Source organism: Anomaloglossus baeobatrachus, chromosome 5 (assembly GCF_048569485.1).
Source record: "Anomaloglossus baeobatrachus isolate aAnoBae1 chromosome 5, aAnoBae1.hap1, whole genome shotgun sequence".
NCBI lineage: Eukaryota > Metazoa > Chordata > Amphibia > Anura > Aromobatidae > Anomaloglossus > Anomaloglossus baeobatrachus.
In genome coordinates, this window is record NC_134357.1 from 360,462,618 (window position 1) to 360,476,565 (window position 13,948).

The 13,948-nt window shown below is 48.0% G+C and overlaps 1 protein-coding gene across 2 annotated transcripts in view; it reads left to right on the forward strand.

Moving 5' to 3' along the window:
* The window catches only part of ITCH (itchy E3 ubiquitin protein ligase), a 403,298-nt gene that overhangs the window by 359,052 nt on the left and 30,298 nt on the right, over positions 1 to 13,948 (forward strand). For both annotated transcript variants that reach the window (XM_075349943.1, XM_075349942.1), the window contains 5 exons: positions 2,436 to 2,496; positions 3,330 to 3,414; positions 11,842 to 11,970; positions 12,254 to 12,326; positions 12,567 to 12,638. In XM_075349943.1, the coding sequence (XP_075206058.1) occupies positions 2,436 to 2,496; positions 3,330 to 3,414; positions 11,842 to 11,970; positions 12,254 to 12,326; positions 12,567 to 12,638 (420 nt within the window). The remainder of the gene's footprint in view (positions 1 to 2,435; positions 2,497 to 3,329; positions 3,415 to 11,841; positions 11,971 to 12,253; positions 12,327 to 12,566; positions 12,639 to 13,948) is intronic.

The window sequence follows — 13,948 nt, forward strand, 5'->3', positions numbered from 1 at the left end:
TCCCTTTGTTCGGCCCCTGTGCATCACTTTGAGAAAGCGTTGCATGCTTTAGATTTGGCGCGGACGCTCCGGATCTATGTGTCACGCACCGCTGTTCTTAGGCGGTGCACCTCTCTTTTTGTGCTGACCACAGGTCAGCGCAAGGGTCTCTCGGCTTCTAAACCGACCCTAGCTCGTGGATTAGGTCGGCCATATCCGATGCCTACCAACGTTCTCAGGTGTCTCCCCCGCCGGGGATTAAGGCGCACTCGACCAGAGCTGTCGGTGCCTCTTGGGCTTTCAGGCACCAGGCTACGGCTCAGCAGGTCTGTCAGGCTGCCACTTGGTCTAGTCTGCATACCTTTTCGAAGCACTACCAAGTGCATGCTCATGCTTCGGCAGATGCGAGCTTGGGCAGACGCATCCTTCGGGCGGCTGTCGCCCATTTGTGAAGTTAGGTTTTGCCTACTTCTCAGTTTCTGTTTATTTCCCACCCATTAACTGCTTTGAGACGTCCCATGGTCTGGGTCTCCCATAAGGAACGATGAAGAAAAAGAGAATTTTGTTTACTTACTGTAAATTCTTTTTCTTGCAAAAACAGGAGAACCTGAGCAATTTGCTGAAAAACAGTTTAAAGTTTTTATTGCACAGTTTTTTCCAAGTCTGATGCTTCTACCAGTTTTCCCTCCACCCCCCCCCCTTTTTTACTAGCCCTATTATGCTTACGTGCCAGTGATTTAGGGCTATGCATTCGGATATTTTCCCTCACAATAGCTCTATAGTGCTTACATGCCAGTGATTTGGGGGAAATTTATCTGCTATGCTTGCAAGCCAGTGATTTAGGGTTTTACAAGTTCATATTTGGAACACTTTTTCCTGGTGTCCGTACCAGGCCACTGTTTTGCTTGTTATTAATTGCCTTCCATCTGTCCTCCATTTTTTGTATGACTATTAATGAGATTAATTGTACTATACTTGTATTTTTGATATTTTTGTGCAATAAAAACTTTAAACTGTTTTTCAGCAAATTGCTCAGGTTCTCCTGTTTTTGCAATGTGTTTTGAGCTGCTGTGAGCCTTTGGTGTTTCCACCAGGCTCTCATTTTGTTCAGAATTTGTTTCCCATGGATTTTTCCAGGTTGCAAATTCTTTTTCTTATAGTTCCGACATGGGAGACCCAGCACCCTCCCTGTTGCCTGTTGGCAGTTGTTGTTCCGTGTGTTTTCACCGGCTGTTGTTGTAGACAGAGGTTCCGGTTATTCCGGGTTTTACTCTATCTCTACTTATGGGTGGATGTCCTCCTTCAGCTTTTGCACTAAACTGGTTGGATTTGTCATCCAGGGGGTGTATATGCTCGGAGGGAGGAGCTACACTTTTAGTGTAGTACTTTGTGTGTCCTCCGGAGGCAGAAGCTATACACCCATGGTCTGGGTCTCCCATGTCTGAACTATAAGAAAAATAATTTACGGTAAGTAAACAAAATTCTCTTTATTACTCTTGTCATCTGGTAATACCCTATCAGCGCTTCTTTTTTCTAGTCTTATCACAAGCAAGTTGAAGATCAAATTATCTCTTAAAGGCATAAAGTTGACAAATCCTTTTCTATTTAAGTAATTTCAGACAGACTCAGTGATGTTGAGATCAGGGATCTGGGGGGGCTGTATCATAATTTCCAGGACTTGTTCTTTGCGCTGAAGATAGATCTTAATGACTGTATGTTTGGGGTCATTGTTCTGCTGCAGAATAAATTTGAAGCCAATCTGACATCTCCCTGATTGTCTTGTATGATAGATGTCTATTTCTTTGAATTTCATAGCATTAAAGACCCCATTAATCTTGATCAAAGCCCCGACTCCATTTTCTGAAATACAACCCCAAACTTGCAGTGAGCCTCCACCATGCTTCTCTGATGCCTGCCGACACTCATTACTGTACCACTCTCCAACCCTTCCTCAAACGAACTGCCTTTTGACTCCTCAGACCAGAGCACCTACTGACCTTTTTTCCACCCCAGTTCCTGTTTTTGTGTGCTGTTGGGTCATTCGGTCTTGTTTCCCTGTCAAAGAAATTTTTTTGGCTACAATTCTGCCATGAAGACGTTTTTGACCAGACGTGTCTGAACAGTAGATGCCGGTTCTGAGCTCATGGAACTGCTGGACATTTTCTGTTTTTGATTTCTGAGGTGAAGTGAGCAAGATGTGTCTATCATCACTTGTACAAGTGTCCTTGGTCGACCACAGTGTCTAGGGTCTTCAACGTTGCCATTTCTTGGTAACATCAATGCTGAAAAATACAGGCAGATATTTATCCATTATCCAAAAATTGTTGCAAAGGGTGGTCACACCAAAGTTTTATTTAATTTCTTTTTTTACTCACTTTGCATTTTGTTAAATGATTGTTATAAAATTAAACTATTAACATATAAATATAAACCTATTGCTATTTTAATTCTTCTAGAACCAAGATTACAGTCAGAATAAAGAGTATGATCCCTTGGGGCCTTTACCTGCTGGATGGGGTAAGTAAAATGGTTGCTATGTACCAGTTTAGATCTTCTTAAAGGGGTTGTCCAGTTTAAAGTGATGTGTGCAGTCACTCTATGTGGGTGGCTCAGTGGTTAGCACTGTAGTCTTGCAGCGCTGGGGTCCTGGGTTCGAATCCCACCAAGGACACCATCTGCAAGGAGTTTGTATGTTCTCCCCGTGTTTGCATGGGTTTCTTCCGAGTTCTCCGGTTTCCTCCCACACTCCAAAAACATACTGATAGGGACTTTAGATTATGAGCCCCAATGGGGACAGTGTTCCTGATGTATGTAAAGCGCTGCGGAATATATTAGCGCTATATAAAAATAAAGATTTGATTTTGATTTGATTTGAAACTTATGAATCCTCTGGGGCCATGAACAAATGACCTCAACTGTACCATATGCATCTTCTGGGCCAGAACCCAATGTGGTGGGCATGGCGTTATTCCATACGTGTATTGAGCAAGGCTGCACCCCGTAGACAGCCACACCTACTAGTCAGACGCGCCCGCTCCATACACTGGTATTGAGTGGAGCCGCGCACACTAGTCTGGTTCTGGCTGGGAACATGAACATCACATAGTGGTCACATGATCGCCATTCCCGTCTCAGAACCTGGCGAATCCTCACAGTGCACAGTGTGTGTGTCGGGAGGATTCAGAAGTCTGCAGTAACAGAGGGACAAATAGTGACTGTAGACTTATCACTACTGACCAGACAACACCTGTAAACTGAATTTGCAAAGCTTAGAGTCGGCAGGATTGTGATATCCATTATGTGACCACCTTGTGGACCATTTAATGATTTGCTGTCCTAATTTATTGCAGAAAAGCGGACAGATGGCAATGGCAGAGTGTATTTTGTGAATCACACTACACGGACAACTCAGTGGGACGATCCTAGAAATCAGGGGTAAGTGACATGGTGGATAAATAAACTATAAGTACAGTCTGCACTATTGGAAGATTTTTACTTTGTTTTACTTAAAAAAACCCTTTTTATTGGACATATAAATGAGAAGTCCGTGATGGAGCCTTTGTTTGGCCATGGGCTCAGTGCACGGTGGTGTAATTTGACTTTTGGGGTGACTGACCTTTTAAAATACTGATACTATTTGAGATATTTTTCATTTTATGGGCACTCCCATTCCACAACATTATTCCCCATTGCACCGTTTTTTCTCTTTTATGCCAAAAGATAATAGTGCGAAAACATCACCTTTATAGCCAGGCATGCATCACAATTTCACCTTTGTGTGCCCCACATACTGGCCAATGGGCTGTGTCAAGCACAGTTCATATATATGACGTGGTAGGAGCAGCCATTTTTATATTAAAGGATCTGACTGGCTGAGAGGAAATAAGTCCTGCACATTTAGATGCCCTCTTCCACCATTTATCCTGAGACCAGAGTACTGCAGGCACAATGATGTCACTGTTGCCTCAGTCCGCAAACAGCAAGTACCAGAGCATTGGAGGAACAGAGGCAACATGTAAAGTATTTAGGATTTTTTGGAGGGATGGGTCGAGGTGGGGGAAGTCCCTTGAGGGAAAAATATGTTGGGTCTTCAGTGTAGGAGCTGTGTTGGGGAGGAGTGGGGAAGCTGGGAGGTGACTTTGGGGGAGACTATGTGGGCCATTATACTGTGTTTGAGCAGTTGGGGGGTTGACTTTGGGGGAGATATGTGGGCCATCATACTGTGTGTGAGCAGTTGGGGGGGAGGAGGTGTGACTTTGGGGGGGAATAAATGGGGCCATCAATGTGCGTGAGGGAGCTGTTGGGCAGCCATCAATAAGTGAGGGAGCAGTCAGAGGGTCCATCAATGTTTTGCACTCCCCGTTTTCCAGTACCGCTCTGGTCGTCTTCTTGCCCACATGACTGCAATTCCGACTCATCGAATTACTCTAGGGTTTATATGTGGGCTGGAAGTCACATTTGGGTTTCGCTCATACTAGCGTATAGGTAGCGTACAACTCAGACTAGTGTTATCCAATAGCATGCGCTCTGTTATACTATGGTGAGTGCTGACTAGTGTTTTTATTCTCCTACAGAGTCATCAGCATTCTGTGATTGTCAGCATATATCGTATCACGCGCACCCATTCAAGTCTATGGCAGTGTGCAAAACCTCAAACTGCACTCGGATTACATCTGGGTGCAGTCAGATATACGCAGAGAGACAATGGAGAAGACAGAAAAGTTTACATTCTCCATTTTCTCCTCACCTGTGCTCTGCTTCACGCATGGCAGAGAATCAGACAACAGTCAACGACACTCCTCTCATGCTCCAGCAGAGTTTGAGCCGAGTGTCATCACCATATACCATAGCATCCGATTTTCTTTTTCGCTCCTAATTGGGAGACCCAGACAGTGGGTGTATAGCTACTGCCTCTGGAGGCCGCACAAAGAACTACACTTAAAAGTGTAAGGCCCCTCCCCTTCTGGCTATACACCCTCCCGTAGGAGTACGGATTCCTCAGTTTTAGCTTTGTGCGAAGGAGGTCAGACACGCACGCATAGCTCCATTGTTTTTAGTCAGCAGCAGCTGCTGACTATGTCGGATGGAAGAAAAGAGGGCCCATACAGGGCTCCCAGCATGCTCCCTTCTCACCCCACTGTATGTCGGAGGTGTTTGTAAGGTTGAGGTACCCATTGCGGGTACGGCGGCAGGAGCCCACATGCTGATTCCTTCCCCATCCCTTTTTACAGGGCTCTGGGTGAAGTGGGATTTACTGGTCTCCAGGCACTGAGACCGTGCTCCATCTACAGCCCCTGGAGAAGATGCTGGATGGAGCGGAGTACATCAGGGACATGGCCCTGCTTCCTCAAGGTACTCTGTGTCCCCGTGCATTTGGCGCTCACACCGCAGCATGCTGGGTGTTGTAGTGCGCCGGGGACATCAGCGCTGCGGCGCTTGTGCCATGGCCTCATTCAGCTTCGCTGAAGCAGGCACACTTCTGGGAATCGGTCGCGCCGGCCGCTGGGACTGCGGCGCGGCTGGCACTTGTGGTGCGCCGGGGACTTCAGCGCGGGCCGCGCTTTTACGGCGGCCGCGCTGATAACTCGAGTCCCCGGCTTTTGCGGCCTGCTTCCGTTCGTTCCCGCCCCCAGACCTGCCAGTCAGGAGAGGGGCGGGACGCTGGTCAGTGCATCAGCGCCGAGGGCTGGAGTCGTTTTTACATACTCCAGCCCTCACAATAGGCACAGAGGGGACACTGTTTCCCGCACTTTTGTTTAGGAACTCCCACGGACCGCCCCTCTCCACAGACGCCGGCAGCCATTCCTGCTGACACGCTGAGCTGCAGAGGGGAGCCGGGGAGACCCAGACAAGGAATTCTGCGCCTCTTACCCGCTATTCAGCGGGCGGTAAGCAGCCCTCAGGGCTCACCCCCTCTTGTGCCAGTAGTATTCTTAGTATTTTGTTTCTACAAATACTTTGTATTGCATAGCGCTGGTCGCCCTTTGGCTATAGACTCTCTCACATTGCAGAGAGCCAGCAGCATGTCGTCCGTAAAACGCAAGGGTGCCAAGGCACAGACATTATATGCTTCCTGCACCGCATGTGGGACTTTTCTACCGGCAGGCTCCACGGACCCCCATTGTGTGCAGTGCTCGGCCCCTGCGGCGCTTGCACAGTCGGGACCTCTGCTGGACGTGACCCAGGGTGTACCACCTGTGAATGCTGTCCAAGTGACAGGAACTGAGTTTGCAGCTTTTGCTGACAGAATGTCTCTCACTATGTCACAAATTCTTGACACATTGCGAGCTAGGCCTGTACTTCAGGCCACGGACACTGTGCAATCATTGCCCCCTGGTCCCCCTCAGCTGAATTACCTCCAAGCTCCGGGACGGGCACATACACCTCAGGGTGAAGACTCTGACTCGGACGATGGCCCCGGGCAGCCTAAGCGGGCTCGCTATGACGGGCCTTCACATTCATCTCAATGGTCAGGATCCCAGCGAGATGAATCTATGGGTGATGAGGCGGACGTAACTGATCAGGATTCTGATCCTGGGACCGCTCTCAATCTAGATACACCAGATGGTGACGCCATAGTTAATGATCTTATATTTAACATCAATAAGATGTTAAATATTTCCCCACCAGCTCCTCTTGTAGAGGAGTCAGCTTCGCAGCACGAGAGAATCCATTTCAGATACCCTAAGCGTACATTAAGCACTTTTCTGGACCACGCTGACTTTAGAGACGCAATCCAGAAACCCCACGCTTATCCTGAAAGGCGTTTTTCTAAACGGCTTAAAGATACACGCTATCCTTTTCCCCCTGAGGTGGTCAAGGGTTGGACCCAGTGTCCAAAAGTGGATCCTCCAATTTCCAGGCTTGCAGCTAGATCCTTGGTTGCAGTTGAGGATGGAGCGGCACTTAAAGATGCCACTGACAGGCAGATGGAGCTCTGGCTGAAATCCATCTATGAAGCGATTGGAGCGTCGTTAGCGCCATCTTTTGCGGCCGTATGGGCACTCCAAGCTATCTCAGCCGGGCTTGCGCAAGTCGACTCAGTCACACGTGCATTTGCCCCGCAGGTAGCACCATTGACCTCGCAAATGGCGGCATTTGCGTCGTACGCGATTAATGCTGTTCTTGACGCTACAAGCCGCACGGCAGTGGCGTCAGCCAACTCCGTTGTTTTGCGTAGGGCCCTGTGGTTGAGACATTGGAAAGCAGATTCTCATTCCAAGAAGTGCTTAACCAATTTGCCTTTTTCTCGTGACCGATTGTTTGGAGAGCGTTTGGATGAAATCATCAAACACTCCAAGGGTAAGGACTCATCCTTACCGCAACACAGACAAAACAAACCCCAACAGAGGAAGGGTCAGTCTGGTTATCGGTCCTTTCGAGGACCGGGCAGGTCCCAATTCGCCTCGTCAAAAAAGACTCAAAAAGACCAGAGACGCTCAGATTCTTGGAGGTCTCAGTCACGCCCAAAAAGGACAGCCGGAGGAACCGTTGCCAAGACGGCGTCCTCCTGACTTGCAGTCTCCGATTCCCACACCCGCGGTCGGTGGGAGGCTTTCCCACTTTGGCGACATTTGGCTGTCACGCGTCAAAGACCGTGGGGTGAAGGATATTCTGTCTCACGGGTACAGGATAGAGTTCAGTTCTCGTCCGCCAACTCGTTTCTTCAGAACTTCTCCACCACCAGACCGAGCCGATGCTCTGTTGCAGGCGGTGGCCGCTCTAAAGGCGGAAGGAGTGGTGACCTCCGTCCCTCTTCAGGAACAAGGTCACGGTTTTTACTCCAATCTGTTTGTGGTCCCAAAAAAGGACGGATCGTATCGACCCGTCCTGGATCTAAAGTTGCTCAACAGACACGTAAAAGTCAGGAGGTTCCGGATGGAATCCCTACGCTCCGTCATAGCCTCAATGTCTCAAGGAGATTTTCTAGCATCAATAGATATCAAAGATGCGTATCTCCACGTGCCGATTGCACCAGAGCATCAGCGTTTCCTACGCTTCGTCATACACGACGAACACCTGCAGTTCGTAGCGTTACCTTTCGGTCTGGCAACAGCCCCCCGGGTCTTCACCAAAGTCATGGCAGCAGTAGTAGCTGTTCTGCACTCGCAGGGTCACTCGGTCATCCCGTATCTAGACGACCTGCTTATAAAGGCACCCTCTCAAGAGGCATGCCAGCACAGTCTGAAGGTGGCACTAGACACTCTCCAGAGTTTCGGGTGGATTATCAACTTTCCAAAGTCTCATCTAACCCCGACCCAATCTCTGACTTATCTTGGCATGGAGTTTCATACTCTCTCAGCGATAGTGAAGCTTCCACTGGACAAGCAGTGCTCGCTACGGACTGGAGTGCAATCTCTCCTTCAGAGCCAGTCGCACTCACTGAGGCGCCTCATGCATTTCCTAGGAAAGATGGTAGCAGCAATGGAGGCAGTCCCGTTCGCGCAGTTTCATCTGCGCCCTCTACAATGGGACATTCTACGCCAATGGGATGGGAATTCGACGTCCCTCGACAGGACTGTCTCCCTCTCTCAGACTGCCAAGGACTCTCTGCGTTGGTGGCTTCTCCCCACCTCATTGTCACAGGGAAAGTCGTTCCTTCCCCCGTCCTGGGCAGTGGTCACGACGGATGCGAGCCTATCAGGGTGGGGAGCGGTGTTTCTCCACCACAGGGCTCAGGGGATGTGGACTCTGGAAGAGTCCACCCTGCAGATCAATGTTCTGGAAATCAGAGCAATCTATCTTGCCCTGCGAGCCTTCCAACAATGGCTGGAAGGCAAGCAGATTCGGATTCAGTCGGACAATTCCACGGCGGTGGCGTACATCAACCACCAAGGGGGAACACGCAGTCGCCAAGCTTTTCAAGAAGTCCAGCGGATTTTGACGTGGGTGGAAAGCAGAGCGTCCACCATATCCGCAGTTCACATCCCAGGCGTGGAAAACTGGGAAGCAGACTTTCTCAGTCGCCAGGGCATGGACGCAGGAGAATGGTCCCTTCACCCGGACGTGTTTCAGCAGATCTGTTGCCGCTGGGGGACGCCGGACGTCGATCTGATGGCGTCACGGCACAACAACAAGGTCCCAGTTTTCATGGCACGGTCTCACGATCACCGAGCACTGGCGGCAGACGCCTTGGTTCAGGATTGGTCGCAATTCCGACTCCCCTATGTGTTCCCACCTCTAGCATTGTTACCCAGAGTTCTCCGGAAAATCAGGTCCGACTGCCATCGAGCCATACTCGTCGCTCCAGATTGGCCAAGAAGGTCGTGGTACCCGGATCTGTGGCATCTCACGGTAGGCCAACCGTGGACACTACCAGACCGTCCAGATTTGCTGTCTCAAGGGCCGTTTTTCCATCTGAATTCTGCGGCCCTGAACCTGACTGTGTGGCCATTGAGTCCTGGATCCTAGCGGCCTCAGGTTTATCTCATGAAGTTGTTGCCACAATGAGACAGGCTAGAAAACCATCCTCAGCTAAGATCTATCACAGGACGTGGAAGATATTCTTAGCGTGGTGCTTGGCTCAAGGGTTTTCTCCCTGGCCATTTGCATTGCCAATTTTTCTTTCCTTCCTGCAGTCTGGGTTGGAAAAAGGTTTGTCGCTTAGCTCTCTTAAGGGTCAAGTCTCCGCGCTATCCGTATTCTTTCAGAAGCGCTTGGCACGGCTTTCTAAAGTACGCACGTTTCTCCAAGGAGTTTGTCATATCGTTCCTCCTTACAGACGGCCATTGGAACCCTGGGATCTGAACAAGGTTCTCATTGCTCTCCAGAAGCCGCCTTTCGAGCCTTTGAAAGAGGTTTCCCTTTCTCGGCTTTCACAAAAGGTAGTTTTTCTTGTGGCGGTCACGTCTCTTCGAAGAGTGTCCGAGCTAGCGGCGTTATCTTGCAAATCTCCCTTCCTGGTGTTTCACCAAGACAAGGTAGTACTGCGTCCAATTCCAGAGTTTTCTCCCAAGGTGGTTTCTTCCTTTCATCTCAATCAGGATATCACTTTGCCATCTTTGTGTCCGCATCCAGTTCACCAATTTGAAAAGGGTTTACATCTGTTGGACCTGGTGAGAGCACTCAGGATTTACATTTCTCGCACGGCGTCTCTACGCCGTTCTGATGCGCTCTTTGTCCTAGTCGCTGGTCAGCATAAGGGATCGCAAGCTTCCAAATCCACCCTGGCGCGGTGGATCAAGGAACCAATTCTTCACACATACCGTTCTGCTGGGCTTCCGATTCCATCTGGACTGAAGGCCCATTCTACCAGAGCCGTGGGTGCGTCCTGGGCATTGCGGCATCAGGCTACGGCTCAGCAAGTGTGCCAGGCGGCTACCTGGTCGAGTCTGCACACGTTTACCAAACACTATCAAGTGCATACCTACGCTTCGGCAGATGCCAGCCTAGGTAGACAGGTCCTTCAGGCGGCGGTGGCCCACCTGTAGGAAGAGGCTGTCTGACAGCCCGTTCATGTGGTATCTTTTTACCCACCCAGGGACTGCTTTTGGACGTCCCACTGTCTGGGTCTCCCAATTAGGAGCGAAAAAGAAGAAGGGAATTTTGTTTACTTACCGTAAATTCCTTTTCTTCTAGCTCCAATTGGGAGACCCAGCACCCGCCCTATTTGTTCTTAGGGTTTCGTTTTTCGGGTGCACATGTTGTTCATGTTGTTTCTTAAGTTCTCCGATCTTGTTATCGGATTGAATTTGTTTTTGAAACTGTTATTGGCTTTCCTCCTTCTTGCTTTGGTACTAAAACTGAGGAATCCGTACTCCTACGGGAGGGTGTATAGCCAGAAGGGGAGGGGCCTTACACTTTTAAGTGTAGTTCTTTGTGCGGCCTCCAGAGGCAGTAGCTATACACCCACTGTCTGGGTCTCCCAATTGGAGCTAGAAGAAAAGGAATTTACGGTAAGTAAACAAAATTCCCTTCTTTCTTGCATGAGCGGATCATTGGCTGTTATACGCTAGTGTGAGCGTACCCTTATAGTGCAAATCTCCAGTGAGTTGGAATTGCAATAGCGTGAGTGAGAACAGGATCGGAGAGGCATTGGAGACGGGGGAAGACTGCGATCGATGAGTTATACTACCACACTTCAGACCACACGCCTTTACACAGACCTCAAGCATTGGTTTTATGGGGGAGCTTTTTTAATTCTGATCACTATTAAGCAATAACTAATATGTTAATAGTCATCAGACTTTCGGGCTATTGGGTCGGCCTTTCACAACAGTCACGATCATTGATGTCAGCCCTCAGGAAACTTAATTGTCCACCTCTGATTAAGAGGTATGGGCCAGCTAATAAATTTGGCACGTTTTCAAGTTGCCGTGCTCTACTGCAAGAAACCTCCAATCAAAGATGAGTACATTTGTCATAATTTGCCCTATTTTTTTGGTGGGAATTATGCTGAATGTGTCCACCGAACTCGACCGCGCCTCATTCCTGCTAAGCTCTGTCCACATATCAAAAAAAATAATTGAAGGTGGCTGGGATTAGCATAAAGATGGCAAAAATACGTATTACATGATACTGGCCCTGATTCATCAACAGTTCTCACCGGAATTCTGGCCTAAAACTGATTTGTAACAATGTGTTTTCTTTTCTGCCCCTGGACCTTGTCTGATAGAAAGATACCAGGCTAATCAGTGACACCTATTACATACCATTGTGATGTCCTTTGTATAAAGCCCTTTGGCAGGATGACCTAGTATAGAGGAAGTTGCCCAATGCAACAAATCCGATTCTTTTTCTTTTCTTTTCTTTTTTTTTTTTTTTTTTTTTTTTTAGAGCCATGATGTGCATTAACCCATAGTTTATGGTGATTTGTTGTGCCCTGTGGATAATTGTGTATATATCTTTTGTTATGCCTTTCAGGCAACTAAACGAGAAGCCATTGCCAGAGGGCTGGGAGATGAGGTTTACAGTGGATGGGGTTCCATATTTTGTAGATCACAATCGAAGAACCACTACTTATATCGATCCTCGGACTGGAAAATCTGCCTTGTGAGTACTCCATTATTGTGAGGGTAAGGCGAGGGCAGCGACTTTGTGCAGCTCGAGAACAAAAATAATGGTAGCCAAATCTTGTGTAAGAAAAATGCGTCCGATTCTAATTTTAGTCGCTAGTCCTCTCTTGGTCACGTTATAGGGCACATTTGTGGTCAGTAAGAACAATGTTGCACTATCCTTCTATTCTTCTGTCACTTGCACATATTTACTAGTCTTCTGTCCCTTACACCAGTCAACCGTGAGTCATCCCCTGCCTTTCTTTTCTCTCTGTGTACAGAGACAATGGGCCTCAGATCGCTTATGTGCGGGATTTTAAAGCTAAGGTGCAATACTTCAGGTTTTGGTGTCAGGTAAGCATTTTTAGTTGTTTTTCATTCTTATGAATATTTGCCACTCTAATCTGTCATAAGGATTTCCCGGTCACTAGAGTAATTTGATTAAATTCCCACTAAATTGTGACTAGTGTCACCTCTCCATACTATTATTTGCCCATTTTCCTCTGCCCTGTACTTTGCATTATCCTTAGTGTACACTGAATTTCAGCAGATTTATTTTTTAACAGTTGTGAAATATTCTCTTCTTCCTTACAGCAACTCTTCATGCCGCAGCATATCAAGATCACAGTCAATAGGAAAACCTTGTTTGAGGATTCCTTCCAGCAGGTTTGTAATGCAGTTCAGCTGAGGTCACGCGGGTGAAGGAAAAGCAGGCAGCCGAGAAGAAAATAGTCCATTAAGATCAATGAAGGGTAGTGGCCTACATATCCACATGTACAGACTGCAAAGTAAATAGCCATTCAGACCAATATCGACTTTATTAGGTTACATTTTATGCGACAATGCTAAAAGGGTTTAATTGATCGTATTGGCTGAAATATCCCGTTATGCATCATTTCTAGAGAATATTCAGGTATCCATAGATGCTGAGACATTTCTTCCAAGACTAAGCACTTAAGGGAACCTGGTAGGTGTAATATGCACTTGTAACCGCGAGCAGTTCTGGGTGCATATTGCTAATCTCTGCCTAACTGTCCCTGTATCTAGTAGCACAGATAATGAGATCTTTAGAAAAAGTATTTCTAAAGATCCTTTTATGATATGCTAATGAGCACAGGGACTAGTCGCAAGGGCTTTAGTTTCTGCGCTCATTCCGCCCTCTTAGCATGTTAGCACGCCCACCGGGCCCATGGTACAGCGTCATCATCGGCAGTGACGTGCGTACCTGTGTCCATCACACTGCTTCCGAATGCTGGACTTGTGGTTAGTACGCATAGATGAGAATGCCCCGCAGTTCCGGTCATGCGCACAATAAAGCTGGGTATACGCGTATATTTTCGCAAAGCACTGTAGATGCCATAGCATTGAGATCACACTTCGCACGCCCGAAGTCGTAGGAGTCAAAGCTCTGAGGAGAATATAAGAGCAGCTCAGGGATCTCTTTCGCACCTCACTGAGTGTGCTATCAGCACACAAGGAGCACTTTTCCCACTAATCCAAGGCATTTGAATATGCAGTGAAAGAAGCCTGATAAGGTGAGTATCACTATATAATTGTTCCACACACTTGTCTGTAATTGCCTCTAAAGGTACCGTCACACATAACGAGATCGCTAGCGAGATTGCAGCTGAGTCACGGTTTCTGTGACGCAGTAGCGATCCCGTTAGCGATCTTGCTATGTGTGACACCTACCAGCGATCAGGCCCCTGCTGTGAGATCTCTAGTCGTTGCAGAATGGTCCAGGCCATTTTCTTCAAAGGCGATGTCCTGCTGGGCAGGACACATCGCTGTGTTTGACACTGTGTGACAGGGTCACAGTGACTGCTGAGATCGTTATACAGGTCGCTACTTCGACCTGTATTGTTCCTGCATCGCTGGTAAGGTCTGACTGTGTGACATCTCACCAGTGACTTCCCAGCGACTTACCTGCGATCCCTATCAGGTCGCATCGTTTTCGGGATCGCTGGTAAGTCGTT